Below are 27,056 nucleotides of genomic sequence, written 5' to 3'. Positions count from 1 at the left end.
GTCTCCGGGCCCGCCCCCGCCCTGCGTGCGCGGCCCCGCCGCCTGCGTCACTAGGAAGCGCGCGCCCGGGTTGCCGCCGCCGCCGCCGCCGCCGCCGCCGAATCCCCAACAAGGAGCGGAGCCCGCGGCCGCCGCCGCCGCCGCCCGCCTGACGCCGCCGCCGCCGCCCGCCCGCCGGCGCCCGCGCAGGCCCGGCCGCGGCCCAGGTAAGCGCCCGCGGCCCCCCCGCGGCGAGGCCTCTCGCTCCGCCGCGCGCCGCCGTCCAGTCAGGGGTCCCTGCGGAGCGTCAGGACGTTACGGCGGGGGGAGGGGAGCGGGGGAGGGGCGGCGGCGCGCGGCGGGCGTCACGGGCGTCACGGGCGTCACGGGCCCGCGTCAGGCGGCGTCGGCGGCGGCGTCCGCCTCCATCTTGCCGGAAGGCGGCGGGCGGGCGTCTGGGGGCGGTGGGGATGGCCCCTGGGCTGGGCGCGGACCCCGGCCGTGTGGGGACCGTGTGGACGCCCCCGCTTCCGCCGGCCCGGTGGGAGCCCCGTCCACGCGGGCCCCGCTCTCCCCGGCCCGGTGGGAGCCCCATCCACGCGGGCCCCGCTCTCCCCCGGCCCGGTGGGAGCCCCGTCCACGCGGGGTCCCCTGTCCCCGTCCACGCGGGCCCCGCTCTCCCCCGGCCCGGTGGGAGTCCCGTCCACGCGGGGCCCCCTGTCCCCGTCCACGCGGGGCCCGCTCTCCCCCGGCCCGGTGGGAGCCCCGTCCACGCGGGGCCCCCTGTCCCCGTCCACGCGGGGCCCGCTCTCCCCCGGCCCGGTGGGAGCCTCGTCCACGCGGGCCCCCCCCTCTGGCCCGGTGGGAGCCCCGTCCACGCGGGCCCCGCTCTCCCCCGGCCCGGTGGGAGCCCCGACCACGCGGGCCTCCCTCCCCGCGCAGTGGGTCAAGCCCCTGTGGGCCCTCGTTGGGGGTCGTGCGGATGCAGATGCATTAGCAGAAACTGTAGACGGGGACCCGAGGCGGGTCCCGGCCTTCGAGGAACTTGGTTGGCTGCTCGGTCGGTTCGGTGGACTTTTCCTCGGAAGCAGAGCGCTCGTGCGTGGGCGAGGCTGTGCGCCTTTAGTAGAACCCGGCGAGTCTGCCGAGGAGTCCAGTCGGGGAGCCCCGGTTACCTAACCCAGCCCCCTCCCACCCTCCGGTCTTGCGAGAGCGGCATGGAGCACGAAGACGTGTACCTTCCAGCATATTCTAAGGCGGATGCTGCAGGGTCCAGGCTCCCCAGGACTCGGTCCACGCCGCGAACTCGGTGCCGCACGACCCTCGTTCCCGCTCCCTGCCCCCCCGGGTGTGTTTGGGGTCCTCCTCTAAGTGGTGGCCGCCAGTGTCTGCCCTGCGTGTGGCCTGTCTCCCCGAGCACGCTGTCACCAGGCGGCGGCCCGCGTGCACCTGCCATGTGCTCTCAGGCCGCGCTGTGGGCGCGCGTCCGCCGTTTCCGTGGCGCGCAGAGCTCGCCTGGGGCCGCCGATGCCGGGTCCTCCGGGTTGGAGGCACAGTGGAGTGCTGGATCGTGGGGCAGTCGTGTTTTCAGGCTTCGGCGGAGCCGCACGTCGTGCGACCGTCGTGCGACCGTCGTGCGACCGTCGTGCGACCGTCGTGCGACCGTCGTGCGACCGTCGTGCGACCGTCGTGCGACCGTCGTGCGACCGTGTCAGCCTTAGGGAAGAGTGACGACGGAGACTAGGCAGAATGCTGGTCCGCAAGCGGTTCCTGCACGGGAGGGATCTGAGTGTTGGGGAGGATGCCGGAGGGGGGAGGAATCTGTAGTCACGGGCCGACGTGGAGTGTTTCTAGGAGTTTAGAACACTGGGGGGCTGTATTCAAATCTAAGGCTTGAAATAACCCGTTTGGTGGCTGAACTGAGAAAGGAGGCCACTGACGTGCTTTCTCTGAGCCAGAGAGGCTGCAGGCCGGCAGGGCCGGCCAGCTTGGCCCGGTGTGCGGCCCCGATTGTCCCGGGGAGGCAGGAAGGACCAGAGGGGTCGCCTCTGGGGGGCAAGAGAAGCTGGAAATCTGCACTTTATGTGAACCCTGTGAACTTTGACAAAGTTGGCAACTAAGTTTTGAAACTCTGCGAAGAGCCAAGAAATGGTGCCTGTGGGCCCCTGGATGCAGCTGTTGCTGTGTTCTTAGTGTTTTTAGCAAAGGAAAACACTTGGGATCTTGCAGGAGACGCGGAAGGCCAGATCTGAATCTGATGTACCGACCACACACGGACATTTTTGTCTCGTTTTTATATATGTATGATCAAGAATGATACTTTAACGATACCAGTATTTTATTTACCTTAAAATTAATTGGGGCTTGACTCATGCTGGTCAGGAACCCAAGCTCTGGATGGAGACCCAGGCTTCCGTGTCCCCTTCACCACAAGCCCGGGGCCAGGAAGGTCGCGCTCGCCCACTGGGGAGTGCAGTTCTGGTTGTTGAGCTTGTTCTGTGTGTAAATATCCTCGTGTCAAGGACCTGAACTGCATTCTGTGAGGTAACTTTCAGGTGTGTTGTTGTGAAAACTTAATACAGTTGGCATCGGAGAGGCAGGAATTCAGTTTTGTGCTCCCCAAAGTCCTGAAATTTGAGGGAGCACAGCTGCCTGTAGAGAGGATCCCTACCTTGCTGCAGCTTTTGGTTGAAGTGTGATTCTCGTGGCCCTGTGGAGCTCACCCAGTGGAAACAGAGGTCCTTGCTTGGTGAGATAGGCAAACCATGACAGATCACCAAAGTTCAATATTTTTTCAAGTACAGTTTTGTTTATTTATTATTTTTAAAGGATTTTATTTTTTTTTAAGTACTCTCTACACTCACTGTGAGGCTCAAACTCAAAATCCTGAGATCAAGAGTTGCATGCTCCACTGGTGGAGCTGGCCAGGTGCCCCTTCAGTACAATTTTAAAGTAGACTTTTATGCGTGTTGTTTAAAGGGGTTTGTTTCAAAGCTTAAACCTAGAACACAAAAGCTATATTTTAGAAATGGGCAGGATGTCTGTCCATGTCAGTGAATTCATCATCGTAGCTTTCCTCATTAAAGGCATCTGAAGACAGCCATCAGGTCCCCGGAGGCCCTACCCCAGGACCGTGTGGCCCAGGATGTGGGCTCTCCCACCATCAGCATCTCACGCCAGAACGGTGCATGTATGACCGAGGCCAAGCCTACAGTCGTCACAACTACCCTACATCTGTGGTTTATGTTCTATGGGGTTTTGACAAATGTATCACTGTTGTAGTGTCCTACAGTGTCTTGTCACTGCCTGATGCCCCCTGTGCCCCCTTCTTCATGCCTCCCTCCCTCACATCTCTGGCAACCAGTCATCTCCCCCGGGCCCACAGAGTTGGCTTCTCAGACTGGCGGACACTTAGCAAGGTGCAGCTAAGGTTCCTCCGTGTCTTTTTCTGTCTTCATAGCTCACTGATTTTTATCCCTGAATGATATTCCATCGTGTGGAACGTCAACATCTGTTTGTCCCTTCACCTTTTGAAGGACTCCGTTCTTCCCAGTCGGCTTAGAACAGCACTCTGCGCTTGAGGTGGGACGGGGCAGCACGGCCATGCCGCCCCCTGCACCAGCCCCTGGCCCCGGGGTGGACGTGGCTTGTCTGTACGCCTTGGAAACCCTACCAGACAGGGTCGAACTTGCTTTCAGGCTGTCGTATAAAGAAAGAGGAAAACGGTTTAGTGTGTATTTACTCAGATACTTATCATTTCAGGTGCTCTTGGTTTGTCCCTGATGTCCAGGTCTCCTCTGCTGTCCTCTCCCTTTGTCGGAGGAATATCCCTTTGGAGTGGGTCTCCCCATGACCAGTTCTTTTACTTTTCCTTCACCTGAAGATGTCTTTATTCTGCCTTTATTTCTGTAGGATCTGTTCATCTCGTAGAATCCCGGGCGGACAGCTCTTTCCTTCAGCGTGTTCCCGATGTCCCTGCCCTCCGGCCCGCTGGTATCTGGCGCGAGTTCTGGGCCCCGTGGTAGTGGTTCTCAGGCCTGTGGTCTGTTCTGTTTGGCTGGCTGCTTTCGAAATGCTCTTACTTTGTCTTCGGTTTTCAGCAATTTGATTATGATCTGGGCATGGAGTTCTTTGAGTTTATTCTGTTTGAGGTTTGCTGAGCTTCTTGGGTGTGTAAGTTTACACCTTTCACTAGATTTGGGAAGTGGTCAGCTATTATTTATCCAAAAAAATGTTTCCAGCTTCACACTTTTTTCTTCTTTCCTTCTGGGACTTCAGTGATACAGATGTCCAACTTTTTTATATTCTTCCACATTCCATAAGCTCTGTTCATTTTGTTTTTGCACCTTTTGTCTGTTGTTCAGTTTGGATAATTTCTACTGATCTGTGTTCATTTTATTACTCTACTTCTATCTTCTCCCATCTCCATTCGGGTGGTGAGCCCATCCAGTGAATTTTTTGTTATAATTTTTCTTTTTTTTTTTAAGATTTCATTTATTTATCTGATAGAGCTCAAGCAGGGCGAGTGGCAGAGGGAGAAGCAGGCTCCCCCCTAAGCAGGGAGCCTGATGCAGGGCTCAACCCCAGGACCCCGGGATCATGACCTGAGCTGAAGGCGGACGCTTAACCGACTGAGCCAGCCAGGCGCCCCTAATTTTTTCTTTTTAATTCTCAAATTTCCATTTGGCTGTAACTCCTGTGCTGAGACTTTTTATCATTCCACTTGTTTCAAGAGTGTCTGGCTTCGTCCCTGAAGCCTGGTACACCAGCTGCTTTAAAGTCTCTGACGATTCATTTCAGAGTGGGCTTTTCTTAATTATTTTTTCTCTTGAGAATTGGCCAGACTTTACTGCTTTTTGTTTAATATTATTTTATTATGTTATGTTAATCACCGTACATTACATCATTAGTTTTTGATGTAGTGTTCTGTGATTCATTGTTCTCGTGTAAAACCCAGTGCTCCATGCAGTACATGCCCTCCTTAATACCCATCACCAGGCCAACCCATCCCCCCACCCCCCTCCCCTCTAGAACCCTCAGTTTGTTTCTCAGAGTCCATAGTCTCCCATGGTTCGTTTTCCTGCTGCTTCTTATGTCAAAAGATTTTGGGTTGTATTCTGGATGCTTTGAATATCGTGTTGTGAGGCTCTACGTCCTGTTTATATCTCAGAGGGAATGTAGCATTTCTGTTAGAGCAGGAAGGCAGCCCAGTTAGGTTCAGGCTGCAGGTTTTGAGCTCCTCCACTGGGCACGGTCCTGACATCAGCTCCGTCTTCAGAGCCTGCGCAGTGCTCTTTGGAACTGACCTGTAGGGTCCATTCTCCAAACCTTTGGTTTGCCATTTAGGGTCGGGCCCCCCCACAGACAGTTGAGGGGTGGACCCAGGCACCCCTTCCATACCTCCTTACTCTGCACAGTCTCCCCCATACTCTCTGGCCCCAGGGTCCCCTTGCTCTGGCTAGAAACCTGCAGCTCTCGTGTGTCCTCTGCGCCGTGACACCTCAGCACTGGGTCTCCCTTGGGCACGTGTCAGCATGGAGAGCAGTGGGGTCCCCCAGGCTTTGGACCAGTGTGCCTCTAGTCCCTCAGTATTAGGCGCCTGCTGGGACGCTACCGTCACTGGGGCTTGCTAGGAGACAGAACCACTGAAAAAAATAATAAAAGCAGGTCATTTCCCCCTCTTCTGTCTTGTGTGGGTTTCCCTTCCGTTTCTGCAAACCAGAGACTGGACTTGTCTCCAGATGCTTACTGTGTGCAGTTCTGGAATGCAGGCTTCCTGCGATGAGGCCAAGGGACTCACCTCCAGAGGAGTCCACTTGGATCCTGGTCTCCTGTCCCATCCCCTGCTGCGTGACCACTGAGTTTTCGGGCCCACATGCTGCAGCTCCCTGCGTTCTGTTCAGAGATTTTAGTTCTCACAGTGGAAAGATGGGTGGATTGTGATCGTCCCATCTTCACCAGAACCAGCAGCGCTGGAATAGTCCTTCTCTTGCTGTCGTTTTTGTCAGAAAGCAGCAGGCTCAGACTGAAGGATGGGTCTTGGCAGGTACTTCAAGATGCAGGTGCATCCCCAGAGACCACCTGAGACCCTGTGCCCTGCCTGTGGTTTCCTCTAGGGCTTGGGACCCTGGCGGACTGACGCCCCTGGTTCCGGCGTCATCTTCAGCTGAGCCATGGCAACCCCGGATGTGAGTGTCCACATGGAGGAGGTGGTGGTGGTCACAACGCCAGACACAGCAGTGGATGGGAGCGGCGTGGAGGAGGTGAAGACTGTGCTGGTGACGACAAACCTGGCTCCTCACGGGTGAGACGGGGCCTCTGTCCTGTGAGGGCCACGCGGGCTCTGGCGGGTGTCCTGGGCATCACATGGGGCGGGGGCTGGGGGTGTCAGGAGCTTCCTTAAATACTTTTTTTTTTTTTAAGATTTATTTATTTGAGAGAGAATAAGAGAGAGAGCACAAGCAGGGGGAGGGCAGAGGCAGAGGGAGAAGCAGGCTCCCCGCTGAGCAGGAAGCCCCATGCGGGACTCAATTCCAGGACCCTGGGATCATGACCTGAGCCGAAGGCAGACGCCCAGCTGACTGAGCCACCCAGGCGTCCCCTTTACTTAAATGTTTGAAACTCAAGTGTCCGTGTCAATGGAGAACGTGAAGGAAAAATAGAAGCCTTGCATCAGCCAGGACGCAAAGATAATGCTTCATTTTTATTTTTTTCTCCCATGTCAACATGGTCACATGGTCTTCATTTCTGAAGATACGTGGTAATTTTTCTGAAGATAAGATGGACAGTAGGAACAATTGGGGACTGTTTTCAAAGTGAAGTTGACATTCCTCACAAAAGCCGGGAGTTTTTTCTTCCTCATCTCTCGTAATAGACGAGCACATAGAATGTTAATTGGCAAGGCCGCCGGGGTGGCTCAGTCAGGTAAGTGTGTGACTCTTGATGTCAGCTCAGGTCATGATCTCAGGGTGGGGAGATCGAGCTCCGGGTCAGGCTCTGCACTGGGTGTGGAGCCTGCTTGGGATTCTCCCCCACTCCCCTTCCCTGCTCTCTCTCAAAAGCATGTTAGTTGACAAAGAAGTCCACATTTGACCTGATGGAACTGCCAGCACGTAGGGGCGGAATGGCTGACATAAAGGAGTAGGTCACCCTGGGCAGGGGGCTGGCTCCCCTCGTGCTTCCTGCCCGCAGGGCTTTAGGCTGGGGCAGTCTTCCTGTCGCTGTTGTCTTTGCTGTGTGTGGCATGTTCACACTGACCTCTGCACATCACTGCAGCTGGGGTGAGCTTTTGCCTTTTCCCGCCTGATAGAAGTTTCGAGAGGAAGGTACTAGACCAGGACCCGACCTCAGCACCGATCCCCGTTGCCGGCCTAGACGACACTTGGGTTTTCATTCCTTCGCACAGCTACCTTGCAGCTGCTGTGTGGCTCCGCGGGCCTGGAGACTCTTCCTGCCTCGTTTCCGCCACTTTGGAGCTATTCTTCCCAACTGAGCTTTTTAACCCGCCCTCCTGCAGGCAGGATGGAGGAGGGCTTGGCTCCCGCTGAGGTCCTGGGTTCGATGGATGTGACGCTCAGCTGCTTCCGTGGCAGGAAGCGCAGGGCCTTCCAGCTGGATTTCCCACCCAAGTTCTCCACCTTGGCGTTGTCTGTGTCCCTGCTGTGGGCGGGTTTCCAGGTGGTGACACCAGTGCCTCCCCTCCCCACCGGGGGCGGTGCCCAAGCTCCCTCTCTTGGATTTGGGACGGCCTGTGGTGAATAATTCACTGTGTCAGGAGCGGGTACGCAGGTGGAAAAGGCTGAGCTGCCTCCGCCCGGCGCCCTCACCCACAGCCATTCTCGCGGAGGTGCTCTGGTCCTGGTCAAGCCCAGCTTTGTGTCCCCCCATCCAGGCAGGGAGGGAGACTTGGGTGGATTGGACCCCACACTGGAGTCTTCTGAGCGGCGCCCAGCACTGTGCCAGCTGCCGTGGGGTGACGTGATTCGGAGCTGCCAGTGTTAAGCGTGTCCAGGGCTGTCTCCTTGGGCTGCTCAGATTCCCCAGACCACATACATCTTCATCAGCTCTGGTGCCATACCAGCCTACCATAGGCAGGACGGCTGACGCCAAAGAAACTGAGCTGCTTGCGGTTCCGGCGGCCGGGAAGTCCAAGATCAGCTCTGGCTCCCTGGCTTGCCAGGGACACCTTCTCACCATGTCCCCACATGGTGGACAGAGAGAGTTCTCTCTCTTCCCCTTCTTATAAGGTCACAGTCCTTATGACCTCATTTAACCTTAATTACCCCCTAAAGGCCCTCTGTCCACATTGGGGATCGGGGCCTCACCAGAGGAGTTTGGGGGAGGACACAGTTCAGTCCAGGGCAACATGCTACCACGCTTTCCTGGAGGGTGACTGTCTCTGCGTTCGGTGTTCTGGGGGCTGGGCTGCGGGCAGGAGGGGTCTCACAGTCCAGGGTGCTTGGGTTCTCTCCATGCCCCAAGTACAGGGGCCATGTCAGCGGGGGCGGGGGGTGGCTCCTTTCTCCTCCCAGGGCCTTGTGCTGGGCGAGTCTGGCACGGTGTCTCGGACGGGCTTTCCTGGCCTCAGCCGTGTCCTCTCCTAGTTGTCCTTCACTCTTGCTTCCAGAGGTAGCTGGTGCCCAAGCCTCTGGGTGTGGAGCGTCTCTTCCCACCTTTATTTGCCATTTTACCGGGAAGTTTACAACAGGTTCTTAAAAATTAAAAATAACAATTTATTATAATAAAATATATGGTAGAAAATTAAGAAATACTGATGAGCAAATACTAAAGCAGGTTGTGTTGCTACCACCTGGGCATTCCTGCAGCTAGCACTCTGGAGTAGGCCCTCCCAGGCGCCCTTGCTCGCGTGCTGACATGCACGTGTCTGTCTTTGAGCCTTTTTGTTATTCAGTATAGTGTGCATAGAGAAAGCGATGTTTCCAGCCCCCCCAAAGCCCCCGCACGCGCCCTTCCAATCCCACAGATGAGATTGATCATACTGTAAGTGCTGCTTTGTGTTCTGGTTTTGTTTTCTGTTAATCAGGGATCTTCACTTTTCCATGTTGACACGTTTTCATCTCTTCTACTCTGTTCGTGCTCATCGTGGGTTCCTTGAGGTGGGTCCCTCTCTTGCTTTGGGAAGCCGGCTGCTGGGGACAGTGCCCTGAAGATTCTCAGAAGCCCTTTGGCTAGGCCTGGCCCAAAAACCTGGGGTTTGAACCAGAGGACCGTCTAGCCAGTCTTTGACTTGGTCTTTATCCTGAGGCCACTTCTTACTTTAAAATCTTCTGCCAGGTGGAAAATTGGGGATGTGAAGCAGTTGGACCCCTGTGTTCCCTGTAAATTCTGAACCCCACAAGATGACTGTCTCCCTTTTTCACACATCATTGTCTGCGCTCCAAGAAGCTGGCTGTCGCTTTCTGCTTTCTGAGATTTTCCTTAGGAGAGCCACACACAAGTCCTTTAGGGTCTTTTCCACCTTCTCCGTGGCTGTGGCTCACATTTTGCCAGTTTTTCCTCTGCTGTACGGCATGGGGTCCCTTCTCCAAGCCTGCTGCCGCACTCCTGTCCTCGGCCTACCCCCGCTCACCATCTCGGTGCTTTCTCCCAGGATTTTGTGATAGCAGCCCGCTTCTGGGACAGTTTGTTAGGTTTGCTGCATGGCCTCCCCAAGCGCAGGGGCTCACTGCAGCGTGAGTTTGCTGTTTGCTAGGACCAGGCTGGCTGGCCTGTTTCTAGCCTGGGCCTGCGCTGCTGGGTCCTGCCCGGTGGTCTAGCGTGCCCTCACTAGCTGGGATGGCTGAAGCTCTCTGCTGAGGACTGCTTCCTGGCTGTCTTCATGGTGGAAGGTTCCAGCAGCAGGCGTGGGAGCTGCATCCCACTGCCCATGTTGGTTGGTCATTTATGGAGGAAAGGAGAGGCTGCATGTGCCGTGTCCCTGGGAGGGAGAGCCCACGTTGTGGTAGGGGAGGCAGCCTTATCTTAAGGGATCTACAGATACTTCTCTTCTTTTTCTGGGAGAGATTTTACTTACTCTGCTACTAGTTGGCAGCTGAGATTCACTCTTGCTGTTTGTTTAAAAAAAAAGGGTGTGGTGAAGAGGCCATTTCACTGCTTTATGCCGATTTCTTCTCTGGCTGGGTGTTCGGGGGGAGAGCTTGGGAGGGTTCCTCATGTGTGAAAGCCCGCCAGGCCTGCCTCCCACCCACTGCTTTGCCACGGTGACGGGCAAGTGTGGTCAAGGCTGGGAAGAAGAAGGTAGCATTTTGTAGATAGCAGCTTCTGCCAACATTTACTTTAAGTAAAGTGGACGTTTTTCAAATGAAATTTGAACAAATGCCAGTTAACTGACTTCTGAGAGCAGTGGGGGATTCATTACTGGTGTGCGTGCGGTGGGCAGAGGAGGGCAGTCTGTCCCCCGTGTCTGCCTTCCTGGACGGCCCTTTGGTCACGGTGGGGCCACGGCCAGGTTTCCCCGGCGTGGTCCCCGTGGATGGCTTGCTGCCTGTGCGCACACGACCTGTGCTGGGGCCGTGGCTCTGGCTCTCTCAGGTTGGCGCCTCCCTGTGGCCCACTCCTGACTCCCTTTTCTTAGGGAGTCTCCTGGGTGAAGGGTCACGCTCCCTGCTTCATCACCGTCCCTTCTGCTTCCCACATCTGGCTGGGAAAGACAACTTGCCCTTTGGGTTTGTGCACCCTCATTGGAGAGCTCACGTTCTCACTCAGTGCTTCTTCACGTAGGAGTCGCTCCTGATGGGCCCCAAAGACCAGACTCCAAGTTTGTGTTTCTTGTCAGCTCTCACGTCTGACCTGGCTGGCGGTCGAATAAGGCCTGGGAGACTTGGAGAGTGGCCTTGCCTGGGCACCATCTATGGTGCTGTGGGCTTGGGGAGTCTCTGCTACAGGAGCGGTCGTCAGCAAGCAGGGGAGGCCCCACTGTGGGTGTTGCTCACTGTGTCAGTTCAGGCCCTCCGGGGAGCGGGTGGAATTAGATATGTCGTGTGCACACATGCAGCAAGCCATCCGCGGGGACCACCGCAGGGAAACCCAAGGAATGTGCAGGGGAGGCGGTCTGACCTTGTGGGAGGAAGGAGGGATGGGAGGGCTTGGGTGGGAAGAGCCTCGGACCCGGCATGCTCTGAGAGGCCCGGCCAAGCCCTAGACGCTGACAGACACCATGAGAGGGGCCACGGCTTGGGCAGTTTGCTGGGGGAGTGAGTGGCTGCCCATGAGCCATTCCTGACTGCTCCTTTGGGTGTGACCAAACCTCTTCCCACAGAGAAGTGCGTGACTGGCCCTCGGTGGTCGTGAGGGGGTACACCTGGGGAGTCCTGTCCAGGCCCCACACCTGCTTCCCCCACAGTGCTTTGCAAGGGTGAGGGTACGTTATCTGTTGGGTTAGTCCCTAGAAGTGGGTGCATGCTGTCCACCTATGCCACCTGCCTGCCAGGCCCTGGAGATGTCTCTGGCTCGAGTGCGCTGGACGTGGGTCAGGTCTCTGCCCTCGGGCTTGGCCTGTTTTCCTCGGGGCTGTCCTGTTGATCTCAGGGCTCCTTAGGTAACATTGGAAACAAGCTGTCTTCCTTGTGCCGTACGCCTTTCCCCCAACTCTGTCTTTTAAAATAATCGTTTATGGGTTTTTTCCCCCGTACAGAAAGTTCTTGGGTTTTTTTTTTATTGTTTGATTTTACTCGTTTTTGGCTGGGTACAGTATACTTTATTGGTGGTACATGATGAGGTAGGGCTCCCCAACCCTTCCCCTTTTTCAGGCGGTCTAGGATGGAAACCGTGTGGAGGTCGGGCGATTTCTCAGTGTGTGGGGGGATGAGTTGGGCAAGGACTCCCCAGAAGCTGAGGACCTCTCTCTTCCTCTGGCTGGGGCTGGTGGTCCAGGGGCTCTTACTTCTTGGAGACCACTTGGTTGCTGTGGTCAAACTCATTGTCGTACCAGGAAAGGGGCTTGACAGAGTGGTCACTGAGAGCAGTGCCAGCCCCGGCATTGAAGAAGGAAGAGTGGATGTCACTGTTAGAGTTGCAGGAGACAACCTGGTCCTCAGTAGAGCCCAGGGTGCCCTTGAGGGGGCCCTCCAATGCCTGCTTCACCACCTTCTTGAGGTCATCGTATTCGGCAGCTTTCTGCAGGCGGCGGGTCAGATCCACGGCTGACATGTTGGGGATGGAGACATGGAAGGGCCACGCCAGTGAGCTTCCCATTCAGCTCAGGGATGACCTTGGCTGTAGCCTGGTGGTGCCAGAAGAAACAAGGATGTTCTGGGTAGCCCCTCGGCCATCATGCCAAAGCTTCCCAGAGGGACTGTCCACGGTCTTCTGGGTGGCCCTGATGGCATGTGCTGTGGCCATGAGTCACTCCATGGTGCTCAAGTTGTGTCGTGGATGACCTTGCCCAGAGGGGCAAGCAGTTGGTGGTGCAGGAGGCATTGCTGACAGTCTTGAGGGAGTTGTCCTACTTCTCATGATTCACGCCCATCACAAACATGGGGGCATCGTGACCCTCTTGGCCTCACCTTCAAGTGAGCCCCAGCTTTCTCCATGGTGGTGAAGACCCTGGTGGACTCCATAATGTACTCAGCACCAGCATCACCCCATTTGATGTTGGCGGGATCTTGCTCCTGGAAGAAGGAGGCGGGCTTTCCACTGACGACAAGTTTCCTGTTCTCAGCCTTGCCGGTGCCATGGAATTTGCTGAGAGTGGAGTCATACTGGAACACGCAGATCATGTAGTTGAAGTCAGTGAAGGGGTCATTGATGGCGACAATATGCACTTAGCCAGAGCTAAAAGCAGCCCTGGTGACCAGATCTCCAAGACGGCCAAATCCGTTCACTCCACCCTTCACCATCCTGTCTCGGGGACACGACTGGGACTGCATTAGAGGATGCAGCTCTCTTTCAAACAGGGAGGAGCAGAGAGCCTTATTTTTGTCTTTTTAAGGGAAATTTATCATCTCTTTTATTTCTGGGTTTCGTATTATTATTTTTTGAGAGAGAGCACACACCACACGCACAGGCAGGTGGGGGCTCGGGGCAGAGAGAGAGAGAAGTCCGCAGGCAGACTCCACACTGAACACATAGCCCAACATGGGGCTCGATCCCACAACCCTGAGATCCTGACCTGAGTTGAAATCAAGAGTTGGACACTTAACTGACTGAGCCACCCAGGCGCCCTGGGTTTTGTATTATTTAAGAAAACCTTTCACCACTTCAAAACTATTAAAATTTTTTTCTTTTTTCCTCCTTTAACACTTTTATGGTTTAGTTTTTATCTTTACATTTGACTTGTATGTAATTTGTTTTGATATGAGGTTAGGCCATGGGTGATTTTTTTTCCCCTAACATTTTATTTTTTTTGATAGTTCTATAACCATCTGAAATCATTGTAATAGAAATAAAAAACTTTATTATTTTTTAAAATTTTTTAAGTTTTAGCACACAGGCATGTGAGCAGGATGGGGAGAGGGACAGAGGGAGAGAGAGAATCCCAGGCAGGCTCCACGCTCAGTGCAGAGCCTGATGTGGGGCTCAATCTCCCCACCCTGAGATCATGACCTGAGCCAAAATCAAGAGTCAGATGCTTCACTGACTGAGCCACCCAGGTGCCCTGAAATAAAAAAAATTTATTAAAGAAGGAGGGGGCGCCTGGGTGGCTCAGTCGGTGAAGCATCTGCCTTCGGCTCAGGTCATGATCCCAGAGGCCTGGGATCGAGCCCCACGTCAGGCTCCCTGCTCGGCGGGGAGTCTGTTTCTCCCTCTGCCTCTCGCCCCTGCTCATGTGCGTTCCCTCTCTCTCTCTCAAATAAGTAAAATCTTAGAAAAGAAAAGAAGGGGTTTAAAAGTCCCACATGAGTGTCATTGCACAGATGTGTCCTGCTGGCTGCACACGTTGGGCCGTGGGCACCGGCGACGCTCAGGGAATCGCCTGCTAGGAGCTGCAGTGCGGTGTCCCCACAAGGTCCCTGACCTGCACAGCCACGCTGGTACCCCGGAGTACAGCAGGAGAGGGCGCGTTCTGGCGGGCGGGTGTGCCAGGCTCGTGGGGGCAGGGCGAGCTGATGTCTCCCTCCCTTAGGGGCGAGCTGGCGGAGGACAGCATGGAGACGGAAAACGCAGCAGCGGCTGCGGCGGCTGCTTTCACAGCGTCCTCGCAGCTCAAGGAGGCCGTGTTAGGTAGGGAGCCTGCCTCCCCTCTCCATGCCCCTGCAGGATGGGCCTCCAGTAAGGAGGGGCTGCCCGCTGGCTCAGGCCCCAGGGTCATCCCGGTATGGCCGGCAGTCCCCGGGGGGCCGCTCCGCCTCTCCCCGTGGGGGGCCGACCGGTGGTTGTAAAATCGTCAGTGCTGGCCTCAGGACCCCTCAGAACAGTGGGAACAAGCTTCTCTAGAACCATCCCAGGAAAGCTTGATTTCATTTCCTTAAGTGGTTCTTCCATTGAACCACAGCTTAATGTGATTATGGTAAGACTATCATAAAATTGATTTTTGTGACTTTACCTGAACCTCTAATCTGGGACCGATGAGTAATGGCCCTGCCCTATCTCAGTTCTTCTCGGATCTTAATTTCTGGTTTCTGGTTGGTGGCTGTGTTTGCGCTTTTGCAGGCAGTACTTTGGAAAGGTTGTAACTGGTTTTGTTTTTACCCTTCTCCTGTCACCACACCTTGTGAGAAGTGAAGGTGGCTGAAGAAGAGGAGAGCCTGGAGGCTGAAATCGTGTACCCCATTACCTGCGGAGACAGCAGAGCCAACCTGATTTGGAGGAAGTTCGTGTGCCCCGGCATCAATGTGAAGTGTGTCCAGGTGAGGCTCCAGCATGAGCACGGCCATGTGCCCGGCTGCGTCGGTGGGAGGCCCTCGGGGCACGGCAACCTGGGGGCAAGCCTGGGGGTGGTGCAGAAGGGGGGGGTCGCATGTGCTTGGGAGGAGAGAGGAGAAAGGGGTAAGCCTTCAGGGATGGACAGGGTTGCTGCTGACGGCACAGGGGAAAGTGTCAGGAGGTAGCGAGTCCTTGTTTCTGGAGTGCAGCTGTGGGGAGAGGCTGGGAAGTCGCCCTGTTCATGCTGGGGCAGCCATAGTCGCCAAGCCGGGAGCTGCTTTTTTTGGTAGATTGAATGAGGTGTGTGCTTTGGAAAGACTCATTTAGTAGCCATGAGTAAGGTGAATGGGAGAGGTGTTCTCTTTCTGCCAAGGTAGATTAAGTACCCAGACTCCCCTTGTGCTGAAAGTAGCCAAAATCGCTGGTTAAGATACTTTCCTAAAGCATCTTCTAGGTGCCTCTGTAAGCTGGCAAAAATGGTTGAAATACTCAAACTGAGGGCCCGAGTAAAGGTGGGTTGGGGAGGAGGCCGAGCACCACCTCCAGCTTTGGCTTGCAGAGCCTTTGCCTGCCACCGGCTTTCTCTGCCTTGCAGGGCTGGAGTTGAGAAGGTGCAGCCCAGGACTTCCCTGAGCTGTGTGCTTGGAGGCAGGGATTATCCCCCGTAGTGCTCTTACTTGTAAAGGTCTCTCCCCTCAGTGTCAGGGTGGACCACTAACAACACGCTTCCAGCCCCACTCTGTCCCCTGGGACAGGGAGCCTCCTGCCGCCCATCTTAGCACTGAGGGGAAGAGGGACCCTCTTGAGGAGGATTCGCGTGGGGGTTGTACAGTCGGAAAATCGTGTTTAGTTGTAAGCGGTTCCTGGCTGGTAGTTCCCCCAGGAATCTGACCGAAGCATATGGAGGAACTCTTCTTTATCGGAGGTTCTGAGTGATGTCAGCAGACAGAGTTCCAAGGAAGAAGCAGCTCATTGTAAAGCAAGCAGAAACACTGAGTGTGGGAGGAGACCGCACACAGACCACAGAGAGAACGAGACTCACAGTGCTTCAGGCCTTGGGATTTTGAGACCGGGAATATAAAATAATTATGTTTAATTTATCTCAATAAAAGAGAGGCTTGACATGAGAAAAGCATAAACATATTCAGAAAAACAAACTAGGAATGAAAAATAGAATTAAAATAGTACACTTAGTGGCTAGGTTTTATAGCAGATTAGACACAGCCAAAGAGATAATTTGTGAACTGGAAGGTAGGAGTAAAGAAGTTATCCAGAACACAATCCACAGAAATATAGAGGGGATAGAGGCTCGAGACAGGCTAATGCATCAGTTGAGTTCTAGAAGGAGAGAAGAAGGGTCTGAGAAAGTTCATAATGGAGGGAAGTTCAAGACATCCAGCAAATCCCAAACGGAACGAGTACAAGAAACCAACCACATTTTAAACAGCTTTGGAGGCAGCTCGGAGGACTGGCTCCATCCGCAACAGTTGAACGCTGAAATAATTAACGACAGTCTGGATTATAACTCAAGTGCAGTAAGAGTCCACAGGTCTTTGTTTCTTGCTGTGTGTTCCATGGTGTTTATATCAAATAGAAGTAAAGCTTTATGTTGGAATGCCAGCTGCTGGTAGACGTGGGAGGGGTGAGGGAGCCTGGGCTCCAAGGCTACCGGCTGGCTGCTGAGAGCTAGTGGGAGCAAGGTATGTGCCAGCCTCAGGATGTCCCACATCCGTTTGGTGTCAGTTGTGGAGGGAAGACAGCGCCTCTGGCAGGGGGCTCCCTAACTAAGTGATGACATTCGTGTCGGGACAGACCTCTGTCACGGGTCCCCCGACTGAATGGGCGGGAAATCGTGGCCTTCCTGCCAGAAAGGCCTAGCCTGATCGTGTCGTGAGAAGACGGGAGGGACAGCCGACAAGAAATTCGCTTGGGTGCTTCAGAAATGTCAAGGTCAGGAAGAGGAAGGTGGACTACTCAGGGAGCAGGTGTGGTGTGCCGTCTGGGCTGGGTCCTGCCCTGGAGATGGATTGCTGCAGAGGCTGTTCTTGGGGCAGTTCGTGAACTCTGCATATTGCCCGTTGATTAGATAGTACACATTAATGGGGATTGCCTGAACTCGAGAGTTGTGGTTGCATAGCAGAACCTTTTCCTGAGGAAATAGATACCGAGTGCAGAGGACGGGGTCTGAGTCTGCAGTTGTCTCTCAGCGGTGTGGAGTAGTCGACGGGGAGGCAGGGAGTGGAAGGGCCCCGGGCAGGCAGTTGGGGAGCTAGTCTTCCACTTACTCTGTAATTTCGAAATAACGAAATAAAGAGTGAGAAACAAAAACAGGTTTCCCACAGACAGCATCCTAATGGAACTGTGAGAAGCAGAGAAGGCCCCACGTAGCTGACAGCTCCTCAGGAGCAGGGGACCCGCTGGTGGGGGGGTTCCCGAAAGTGCCGTAGCAGCCGGAGGGCGAAGGAGCTGTGTCCCGTGCTGAGAGAGAAGGGCTGCACACAGCGAAGTCATCTTTCCAGTCGAGGGGGAATGCAGATGTTTCAGACAGAACTGCATGGGCCATGAGCAAGTCCTCACTGAAGGGTGTTCGAGGAAGTGTATTTCAGGCGGAGGGAAAGCGACTCCAGATAGGAGTTTTTAGGTCCAGGAGGCGTGCAGAGTGAAGGAAGTGGAAATGTGTGGGTGAGCCCAGAGCTTTGACAACATGTCTTAGGAAGAATCCAGACCAGATAAAACCTGTGGCACCTGGCCGTGGGGTCACTTAGCTCTGGACTCTGACAGCCCAGGTAGGCGCAGCACCCAGCCTGAGAGTAGAGTGTGACATGCCAACCACTAAGCAAACTCTGGAACTCCGAGAGTGGTGGTCAGCCTAGATGGTGGCAGCAGTCTGGAGGGAGAGAGTGCCTTTCTGCAGATGGAAGTGGAGTGAAGTGTGAGACTCGGGAGAGCTGGATCTGTCGGGTGTAGCTGGGGTGGGCCAGGGACTGCGGCCCAGATGGCGTCACACCCAGGGGGAGGGGGAGAGAGGATGTCATCCTGGGGGAGGGGCAGAGATGGTGTCATGCCTGGTGGGGAGGGGGAGAGATGATGTCATGTCTGGGCGAGTGGGGAGGTGTTGTGCTTCCGCTGCTTGGGCTCACAGCCCGTCTCCCCGACCAGCTGAGCGAGGAGTCGAGTGGCTTCCTGGACTCGGTGAGAGCATGTGTGTGGGTGCTCGGGACATTAGGAAGACGACTCCCACCACCAGGGACCCCCAGCTGCTTGCACCTGCTGTGACCTGAGTCTGCTGGAGTTAGCAGTGCTTGGCGCTCTGTGCTCTGAGCAGGACACGCTGGAGGACCCCAGCCAGACCTGAGCCCAGACAGCGGGGGGGCGCATCCTGGGAGGGGAGGCCCAGCGGCACCTCTGTCTCCCCCTCTGCTGAGACCTGGTGACTCATCTGTCTCCTGCCTGCTTGTTTCCTAAGTAAATGCAGTTTTATTTTGACTCTTCGGTTCCAGTGATGACTTGTTTAACACAATTGAATAGGGTATTTTAGCTTCTCAAGCCATCTGAGCTCCAACATTGAGTGAAACTGGCCCCCAAACCCTGACATTGAAATGGATGTGTGTGCACAGATGCATGAGATGTGTGCTGTGAGTGGGTGTTAGGGGAGTGTTGGGGTGGGTGAAGGGGACAAATCACAGCTTACCTTACACAGTCTTGGGTTATTTTGATGTCACGTATGTAGGTGTTATTAATGGAGTAAGTCACACGTAAGTGGGTTTGCTGAGTCCCATCTGGAGGGAGCGAGTGCCTTTCTGAGCACTGTGGTCCCCTCCGCTCTCCCTGGCTCAGGCGCACCATGTGTTTCGCTGGCCTCCCTCCCTGGGCTTGGGGGCAGTGCCGGCCACAGGCTGCTGGCAGCAGGAAGCCAGCCCGCCACCCCAGCCCTTGTGCAGGCTGGCCGTGTCTTGTGTTACCTGAACTGTTCCTTTCCCCCAGTGATGGTTGCCGCTGGTTGGATCTGAAACGTCAGACTGAGAGCGAGCCTGTGGCTGTTGGCCTCCCCACACCCCTCTCCCTGGCTGGGCTCTGGCAAACGGTCAGGCAGGAGAGGTGGGTCACAGAGGGCCGTCCTGACCCAGCTCTGCTGTGCTTCCCTCCACAGTATGACGAGCATGTGATCAGCCCAAAGGAGTTTGTGCACCTGGCCGGCAAGTCCACCCTGAAGGACTGGAAGAGGGCCATCCGCATGAACGGCATCATGCTCAGGTGGGTGTCTCGTGCACAGCGAGCCCTCTGCGGCACAAGTCAAGTGACCGTGCCAGGCGTCCTTCCGTTGTTTTTTCATTTGTTGTTGAGTTTTTTAAGATGAGGCCCATTCTAAACACGAGCACTGACAGCATCCCGGGAATGGCTTCCGCCCACAGCCCTGCCGGCGTGCGGCACCATCAGATCATCAGATTTGTGGGACTTTGTTGTCCTCGCTCGGCCTCCTTGTGCATCCCCGTGTTAGAGAACGTGCTCCTGCATCTCCCACCATGGCCACTGAACCCTGGAGTGCCTGGGCATGGGCGCAGGTCTCGAACCTGGGGTGCGTGTCCGTCTGGCTATCTGTCCCTTTCTGGCATGGCCCGTCGCCTGGTGAGGGTCCTGTCCCGACCACATCTGTGTTCAGTGGCCATGTGTCTGTCTCTTGGACCTTCTCTCCACCTTGTTGCTTTCAGGATACAGGCCAGTGGGTTTCCAGAGGGTCTTCGTCCAGATCCCTGACCTCACCTGTCATGAGATCAGGTGGTGCTGGGTTGACGCCCCATCTCTGGCTGTCGATGGTGGTGTGCTCTTGGTTGGGTGCCCACTTGCTCCTCGCAGGCCTCCTTTTCCCTTTGACGTTAATCAGGAACTTGTAGGAAGTTTTGGGCTAGCTCTCAGCTTGAACTTGTAGGAAGTTTTGGGCTAGCTCTCAGCTTCTTTACCGACGTGAAATCGCAGAAGAGAGACAATCGGAGTTTGTGCCTCCATCTCTCAGTTGGCCAGCGTCCCGAGGGGCCTGTCGCTCGTTTGTGTGGGCCGGTCCTCAGGCTGGTGGGAAGGCCAGCGTCCGCTCTGCTAGCCACCCTGTGTGTGTGTGACCTGTCCCCGATGGCCTTCTGTCCCTTTTCCCGTCACCTGTGAAACAGAAATGGTAATGCCCCTTCTGGGAAGCCTGAGGACAGACTAGGCTTTCAGTTTGTACGCCCAGAATGTCGATTCCCAATCTTCATGTTTTCACATTCCTGCTTTGGTGGTGACAGCTCGCCCCTCCTGATGAGGCAGAGGGCACCTCTCTCTGTCGGCCCCACCCCTCCATGTGCTCACTCCACGGCCCCTCCTGCACGCCGGTCCAGAGACAGTTGCTGTTTGTGTGCTGTTTTCGGGAGGAGCGGCTTGGTGCTGTTCTTGGGCTTGGGTTTGCTGCCGGGGAGTGCTGTGACCCTTGGTGAGTCCTGGATTACGGCCCCATTCACTGTCCCTGTGAGCCACAGTCTGGGCCTGACATGGGCAGGTGCCCACAGCCAGAGGCCCAGCCGGCCTGCTACACCTGTGTTCCCGGGGTGTGCCTGCCGCTTGCGCCCCACAGTTGGCCCTGCGTCCCATCCTGCAGTGCTCAGGCTCCTCTCTAAGCCCCAGCCATGAAGCAGGCCCCTGACTTTCTAGAAAGTGTCTTGGTGGCCTCGCTGTGGGAAGGCAACTGCCGTTTCCCTGGAGGAGCTCTGCAGGGGAGGGGCACCGTGGGTCAGCTGCACGTCCTGAGGTCAGCAGAGGTACACTGCGGAGGCCCAGCGACGTGGAGGTCGCGGGTGGAGGGGGGTGAGTCGAGACGTCTGCACAGTGAAACCCAGGCTCTCCAGGGGCTGTAGTAAAGGGCCACCCTGGGAGGCCTGTCCTGGCAGGTGGGGACGTGCTGTGCCGTCCTGATCAAGCCGAGGATGGGAAGCGAGCCACCTGAGTGCAGGGCGAGCAGCCAGGGGCGCCCCCACTGTCCTGCTTTCCTGTGTGCGCGGAGGGCCAGGCTGCTCCTGGAGGGTTTCTCGTCCCCCTCTGCCTCACAGTCTCCTTATGGGGGTGCCTCAGCCACTTCTGTTAGCCGTGGGCCTGCTCCTCCGGGCCGGCGGGTGGCAGAACATCCCCGGAGGGCCCTCTGGGATGACTTCCTGCCAGGGTCCTCATCTCTCCTTCTGGGTGCCAGCCACTGCGGTCGCGGTCCCCACGGACTTCCCACTTGTGCTGGAAGCTCACTGGCCCAGAGCGTTGGCCGGGGTCGTTGGAGAGGCCTGTCTGGGGCCTCCGTGGCACCCACCTCCCGCCCTGTGCTTGGCCACTCTGCAGCTGCCACCTCCCTGCCTTGCCATCGGGACCTGAGGACGCTCGACAGTGGGGGACGGGAAGGGAGCGAGGCGCCTTGGGGTCCAGCCGTGCACACCTGTGCCTGGACGTGTCCTCCGTCTCTGGTCTCCTTTGCCACAGGAAGATCATGGACTCCGGGGAGCTGGACTTTTACCAGCACGACAAGGTCTGCTCTAACACCTGCCGCAGCACCAAGATCGACCTCTCAGGCGCCCGTGTGTCCCTGAGCAGCCCCACCTCGGCTGAGTACATTCCACTCACGCCTGCCACGGCCGACGGTACGTGCTGGCTCGGAGCCTTTGCTCTTGCCGGCGGCTTGACCCAGTCCCACCCCACCTGCGGCCACGGAGGTGGGCCTCTGCACGCCACTCGTGGGCAGCCTGGCCTCCCCTCTGGGCCTCCTTCCTCACTGAGGGAGTCTAGCTGGATTGCTGTTTTCATCGACAGCGTGCTGGGGAGATGGTAAATGCCAGAAGAAGAGTGGGACGATGGGCACTGTGGGAACTGGTGGTTGGGTCAGGGAGACTTCGTCCTTTCTCCTTTGTGTGTATTTGAGGACGTGTGTGATTAAGAAGTTTAAAAGTAGATGTACCACAGAAGCAAGTAAATCCCTTGGTTGCACTGGTACACGTGTTTGTGGATCTTGAGAAAATTGGTGCAAAGGAGAGCTTTGGAGCCTGTATTTGGATGGCGGGCTGGGAGGGTCGCTCCCTGGCTGGCGAGGCTCATGGTGGCCATGTCTGGGTTGCAGTGAACGGGTCTCCCGCTACCATCACCATAGAGACCTGCGAGGATCCCGGTGACTGGACCACGGCCATCGGAGGTACGGGTCCTTCTGGGGGGGGCCCTCGTGGGCAGGGGGCAGGACGTGCTGGGCGGCCCGAGGGGCCTCCTGGAGGAAGTGCTGGTGCAGAGGGTAGAGCTCGGCCCGGGCCCAGGCCCCCGTCTGGAACCGTGTGCACACTGGCCCCCCGGGCCCCCGGGCAGCCCTCTGCGCCTGCCTGTGGCGAGAAGCCTGCTGTGGCTGCTCTGTGGATTCTTCCTGCTCTCTGACCTGCTCCGCCTCTCACAGATGACACCTTTTCCTTCTGGCGAGGGCTCAAGGACGCGGGTCTGCTGGACGAGGTCATACAGGAGTTCCACCAGGAGCTGATGGAGACCATGAAAGGCCTGCAGCAGCGGGTCCAGGACCCCCCCCTGCAGCTCCGAGGTGAGGGCTCGATGTCTGCATGGCATCGGTGGGCACCGCCTCCCCCCAGGCTCCTTCCTGCTCTGGGCAGGGGCAGGGGTGCTTGGGTGCTCCCTCCACCCTGCCGTGCCTCTGGGGTGAAGCCGAGTCGTAGGCCCAGCTGTGCCGTGGCTGAGCTTCTGGTGGTGGAAGAGGGCCATGCAGAGGCCGTATGCCTCGCGGGGTCTCACTGTGTCTCTGCCGGGCGGGGGCCGTTCTCACTGTGTGCTCGCCCCTTTAAGATGCCGTGCTCCTCAACAACATCGTGCAGAACTTCGGCATGCTGGACCTGGTGAAGAAGGTGCTGGCCAGCCACAAGTGCCAGATGGACCGCTCACGGGAGCAGTACGCCCGAGACCTGGCAGGTGCGCCCGGTGCCCGGGGCCCGCCCCTGCGCACAGCCCCGTGGACACTGCTCCTGAGAGAGCCCTGGCGGCGGAGTCCAGAGTCGGGAGGGACCGGGAGAGCCTAGCGCTGTCACGCAGGGAAGCGGGAAGCCGTGACGTGGGGCCCAGGCAGCCCGCCCGTGGGTCCCGAGTGTGGAACTCCCCCTCAGTAGTTTACGGGAGAGAAGTGGGAGAGGTGACCGGGAGCCAGCGTGGCCCCCAGACTCCCCTCTGGGACGTTTGTGCTTTTCTTTCTGGGGCCCCCTCGCGTCCGTACTCGCAGGGTGTGTGTGCGCAGCAGGTGCCTCCATGTGTGGGTTCGACCTACTTTTTATCTTAACACACCACGAGAGTAACTTTTCTGCGGGGATTAGGAGGATTGGAAAGTTAGAGCGGGGAGGGTCTGTGCCCTCGTCTGGCAGCTCAGAGACCGCCTTTGCGACGGCATTTCTGCTTCCTTGGAGGGGCGGTCCACACAGGCCCCCAGAGCGCGTCACTGGGGGGGACGGGGTGGGACAGGGACAGAGTGTCACTGCTGTGTGGGCACAGGCCCCGTGTTAGGGGGCGTGGGGTCTGATGCTCTCTGTCCCCCCCATCCCCGCGGTGACGCTCTGCCCCCATCCCCCCGTCCCCCCTGTCCCCATGGTCATGCTCTGCCCCCCCCGTCCCCCCCATCCCCGCGGTCATGCTCTGCCCCCATCCCCGCATGACGCTCTGCCCCCCGTCCCCCCCCCGTCCCCCCATCCCCACGGTGACACTCTGCCCCCCGTTCCCATGGTGATGCTCCGCCCCCATCCCCCCGTCTCCATGGTGACGCTCTGCCCCCCGTCCCCCCATCCCCACGGTGACACTCTGCCCCCCGTCCCCACAGTGATGCTCTGCCCCCCATCCCCCCGTCCCCGCGGTGATGCTCTGCCCCCCGTCCCCCCTGTCCCTGCGGTGACGCTCTGCCCCCCGGGATCCCCCTGTCCCCCATCCCCACGGTGACACTCTGCCCCCCGTCCCCACGGTGATGCTCTGCCCCCCGTCCCCCCCGTCCCCGCGGTGACGCTCTGCCCCCCGTCCCCCCGTCCCCGCGGTGACGCTCTGCCCCCCGTCCCCCCGTCCCCGCGGTGACGCTCTGCCCCCCGTCCCCCCGTCCCCGCGGTGACGCTCTGCCCCCCGTCCCCCCGTCCCCGCGGTGACGCTCTGCCCCCCGTCCCCCCGTCCCCGCGGTGACGCTCTGCCCCCCGTCCCCCCGTCCCCGCGGTGACGCTCTGCCCCCCGTCCCCCCGTCCCCGCGGTGACGCTCTGCCCCCCGTCCCCCCCACAGCCCTGGAGCAACAGTGTGATGAGCACCGCCGTCGGGCCAAGGAGCTCAAGCACAAATCTCAGCACCTCAGCAACGTGCTCATGACGCTGACGCCCGTCTCCCTGCCGCCCCCCACGAAGCGGCCCCGGCTGGCAAGGGCCACGTCCGGGCCGGCTGCCATAGCCTCGCAGGTGCTCACCCAGTCTGCCCAGATCGCCCTCAGCCCCGGCGTGCCCGTCCCCCAGCTGACCGGCGTGCCGCTCGGCAAAGTGGTGTCCACCCTGCCCTCCCCCGTGCTGGGCAAGGGCCCCCCCCAGGCTGCTCCTGCCAGCTCCCCTGCCTCGCCACTGCTGGGGGGCTACACGGTGCTGGCCTCGTCGGGCGCCACCTTCCCTGGCACGGTGGAGATCCACCCGGACGCGTCCAGCCTCACGGTCCTGAGCACGGCCGCCATGCAGGACGGCAGCACTGTGGTCAAGGTGGTGAGCCCCCTGCAGCTGCTCACCTTGCCGGGCCTGGGCCCCACCCTGCAGAACGTGGCCCAGGTGTCACCTGGGGGCAGCACCATCGTGACAGTGCCCACGGGGGCCGTCGAGAGCGCCATGGCCGCCTCGGGGCCCGAGGAGCACACGGCCACCATTGAGGTGGCTGCCCTGGCGGAGGGCCATGAGCACAAGTAGACGCTGGTGGAGGGCGAGGCCCCTCGCGGGCACAGGGCTGGCCGCCTCTCCTCAGGCCGCGGCTGGGCGGGAGTGCACAGCCCCAGCGCCCCGCGGGTCCCGTTGGGCTGAACCAAAGAGAGGAAACACCAAAACAGACGAGGAGCAGAAGGGATCTCGGACGACAGACCTGTGTAGCCAGCCTCGCACTCGCACTCCCTCCCCCTTCTTTCTTAGGAAATACGTTTTTCCATCTGTTGCTTATTGATCCTGTTTACACGTTGGGCCTGATCAGGAGCCAGGCAGAGAGGACGAGGAGGCAGAGCCGGGGAGCGGGGCCCGGACCCCGTGGGTGCGAGGGGCCCCTGGGGGGGCCTGAGCCGGCTGGGGGAGGGGTGTCACTAACACATGTCTTGGGAACCGTCCCCAAGTGTGGAAACCCATGGATCCTATGGATTTGGTTTCTTCCCACAGTTTTCTGTAGGTTTAGTGTGGCCCGGCACCCTGTTCTCCCGTCTCTGGAACAGGCCTCGGTGCTGCCGCTGGTCCCCACGCGGCTCTGGACTGGGGCTCCCGGGCACGCGGGGGTTGGAGTGCAGCCTCCAGGGCACCCGCCTGAGCAGAGGGCCAGGGGGCCCCGTAGCATGAGTTTGCCGTCTGCTCACCTCCTTGTACCCGGCAGGGGCCGTTGCACACGCACCGTGGGTGTCTTTAAGTGGATTGTTTAGTAGGCTTCTAGGAAGAGTCCGATTTGTAGCATTTTCAACCTAAGCAACGCTGAGTGCCTAGGCTCCCCGAATTTGCTCTGGTTCCAGAGTGCTTTGTCCAAGCAGTTGTCAGGACGGCCCGCGGGGACTGTATGCTGGTGGTTCCTTCTGCTCTGGCCGTGAGCTCTTGGCACCGACAGGCCACCCAGGGGCGTGGGACGGTGGGTGTGCCCCTGGGGCCTTGGTCGGGGTTAGGGGGTGACCAGAACAAGCCGGGAACTGAGGAGGATCTGCATGGGCCGAGGGCTCATTGTCCACCCCTGTGCTCAGCCTGTTGGCGGGGCCATCATAACAGCCTTAGCACTTAGCCCCCCGAACTCCCTATGCCCCCTGCCTGGAGGTGGAGGTGTATTTGGGGTGATGGCCCAGTAGTCTGGGCCAGGGCCGGTCAGGGTGGGGCCCTCCGTGGGCCACGTGCAGCTCTGATTTCGGACGCAGGAGGGAGAACAGGCAGGGTCCCCTGAAGGCCTGGAGCCGTCTCCGGCAGGGCCCCAAGGCCCGTCCGAGCCCTTGAGTGGCAGGCCCCTCAGACCTGCCAGTTCTGTTGCTTGCTGAACACCCTTCTCTGGGAGAAGGGGGGGGCGGGCTTCAGAGACAAGACGCTGCCCCACTTTGTGCTTCGAAGGGAACTGAGTTCTGTGTGTCCGTCCTTCCATCCGTCGGGTGCCCCAGACCTACCGGAGCGGGCCTCGCCCCCCGAGTCAAGCCACCGACCGAGGTGGTCTTTTTCTGTTTTCTTTCTGTTGCGTACATGTTTGCTGTTCTTGTGGGTCAGCTGGTTTCAGCATGATGTTTACTTGCTGGTGTACGTGCTCATCTTCACGGTGTCCTGATGCCTGAGGCAGTGTGATCCCCGGGGGGGTGGGCGCCGCCCCGCCTGTCCTGTCCTGTCCGTCTGCACCAGCTCAGACCATAGGAGAAACCACGTGGCTGATAAAACCGTGTCTTGTCCTTGGAGGCTTTGTCACAGTCAGCCGCTGCCCTGCCCTCAGACCGCAGGGGTGCTGGGGGGAAGTGCATGTCAGAGCCATAGAAACAGAAGCCACAGCCCCGAAATAACTGCAGCACGCCCCCCTTTCCGCCCGGGCTGGGGGGCAGACACCTGTGCCTGGCAGGGCCCCAAGCGGGGAGGGTTCCTGGGGCTCTGTCAGTGCGCCCGCGCCTTCCAGTCCCCCGGGGCGGGTCCGCGGCGGCTTCTGGGGAGCAGGACTGGATTGGGTTTTTCTCGCGGTGCCGAGTGCCGGCTCAGAGGCAGCCTGGGGAAGGGAAGCATCCGGGTTCTACTTTGTATGTTGTTTTGCAAGTATCTGCTTGGTACTTTGATTTACAGTAAAAACATTTTTCATAATGTGTGTCTGAGTCTTGTGATGAAAGCTTGTGTGGGGGGGTCAAGTTCGTGTGGGCCTGTGCCCGCTGCAGACGGCGCTCTGAGCGAGTGCTCGGGGGCCCCAAGGCCCTTCCTCTGTCCTGAGGTCAAAACTGTCTTCACGTCAGCGCCAGGTGCCGGGCCTTCCTCCCCGCCTCCACCCTGTGCAGCCTTGACGCCCATGACTG

General features: G+C 58.1%; 1 protein-coding gene across 3 annotated transcripts; it reads left to right on the top strand.

The window, feature by feature from the left end:
• Nucleotides 1-72: 72 nt before the first annotated feature.
• GMEB2 (glucocorticoid modulatory element binding protein 2) lies at nt 73-26,850 on the top strand. 3 transcript variants are annotated; one of them, XM_054510191.2, is made up of 10 exons: nt 73-206; nt 6,096-6,283; nt 14,063-14,160; nt 14,659-14,786; nt 18,953-19,056; nt 21,292-21,449; nt 21,923-21,994; nt 22,244-22,381; nt 22,642-22,764; nt 24,098-26,850. In XM_054510191.2, the coding sequence occupies exons 2-10, from the start codon at nt 6,153-6,155 to the stop codon at nt 24,754-24,756; spliced, it is 1,611 nt and encodes a 536-aa protein (XP_054366166.1). In that variant the 5' UTR covers nt 73-206; nt 6,096-6,152; the 3' UTR covers nt 24,757-26,850. The 3 variants fall into 3 exon arrangements, with proteins under 3 accessions (XP_054366166.1, XP_045742074.1, XP_064429543.1); XM_045886118.3 differs by lacking the exon at nt 73-206 and adding an exon at nt 395-1,327; XM_064573473.1 differs by lacking the exon at nt 73-206 and adding an exon at nt 6,733-6,903 and having other exon boundaries at nt 6,143-6,283.
• Nucleotides 26,851-27,056: the final 206 nt, after the last annotated feature.

This window comes from Mirounga angustirostris, unplaced genomic scaffold (assembly GCF_029215605.1).
Source record: "Mirounga angustirostris isolate CCGP_5_RB_7025 unplaced genomic scaffold, mMirAng1.0.hap1 SCAF_10, whole genome shotgun sequence".
NCBI lineage: Eukaryota > Metazoa > Chordata > Mammalia > Carnivora > Phocidae > Mirounga > Mirounga angustirostris.
The sequence above is the reverse complement of the archived record's forward strand: the minus strand, read 5'-3'. Positions and strand labels throughout refer to the sequence as shown.

Coding starts and splice junctions, on each gene's coding strand:
- GMEB2 (XM_054510191.2), top strand. CDS start 6,153: ATGGCAACCCCGGATGTGAGTGTCCACATGGAGGAGGTGGTGGTGGTC. Junction 21,450..21,922: donor CACGCCTGCCACGGCCGACG/GTACGTGCTGGC, acceptor TCTGGGTTGCAG/TGAACGGGTCTCCCGCTACC. Junction 22,765..24,097: donor GTACGCCCGAGACCTGGCAG/GTGCGCCCGGTG, acceptor TCCCCCCCACAG/CCCTGGAGCAACAGTGTGAT.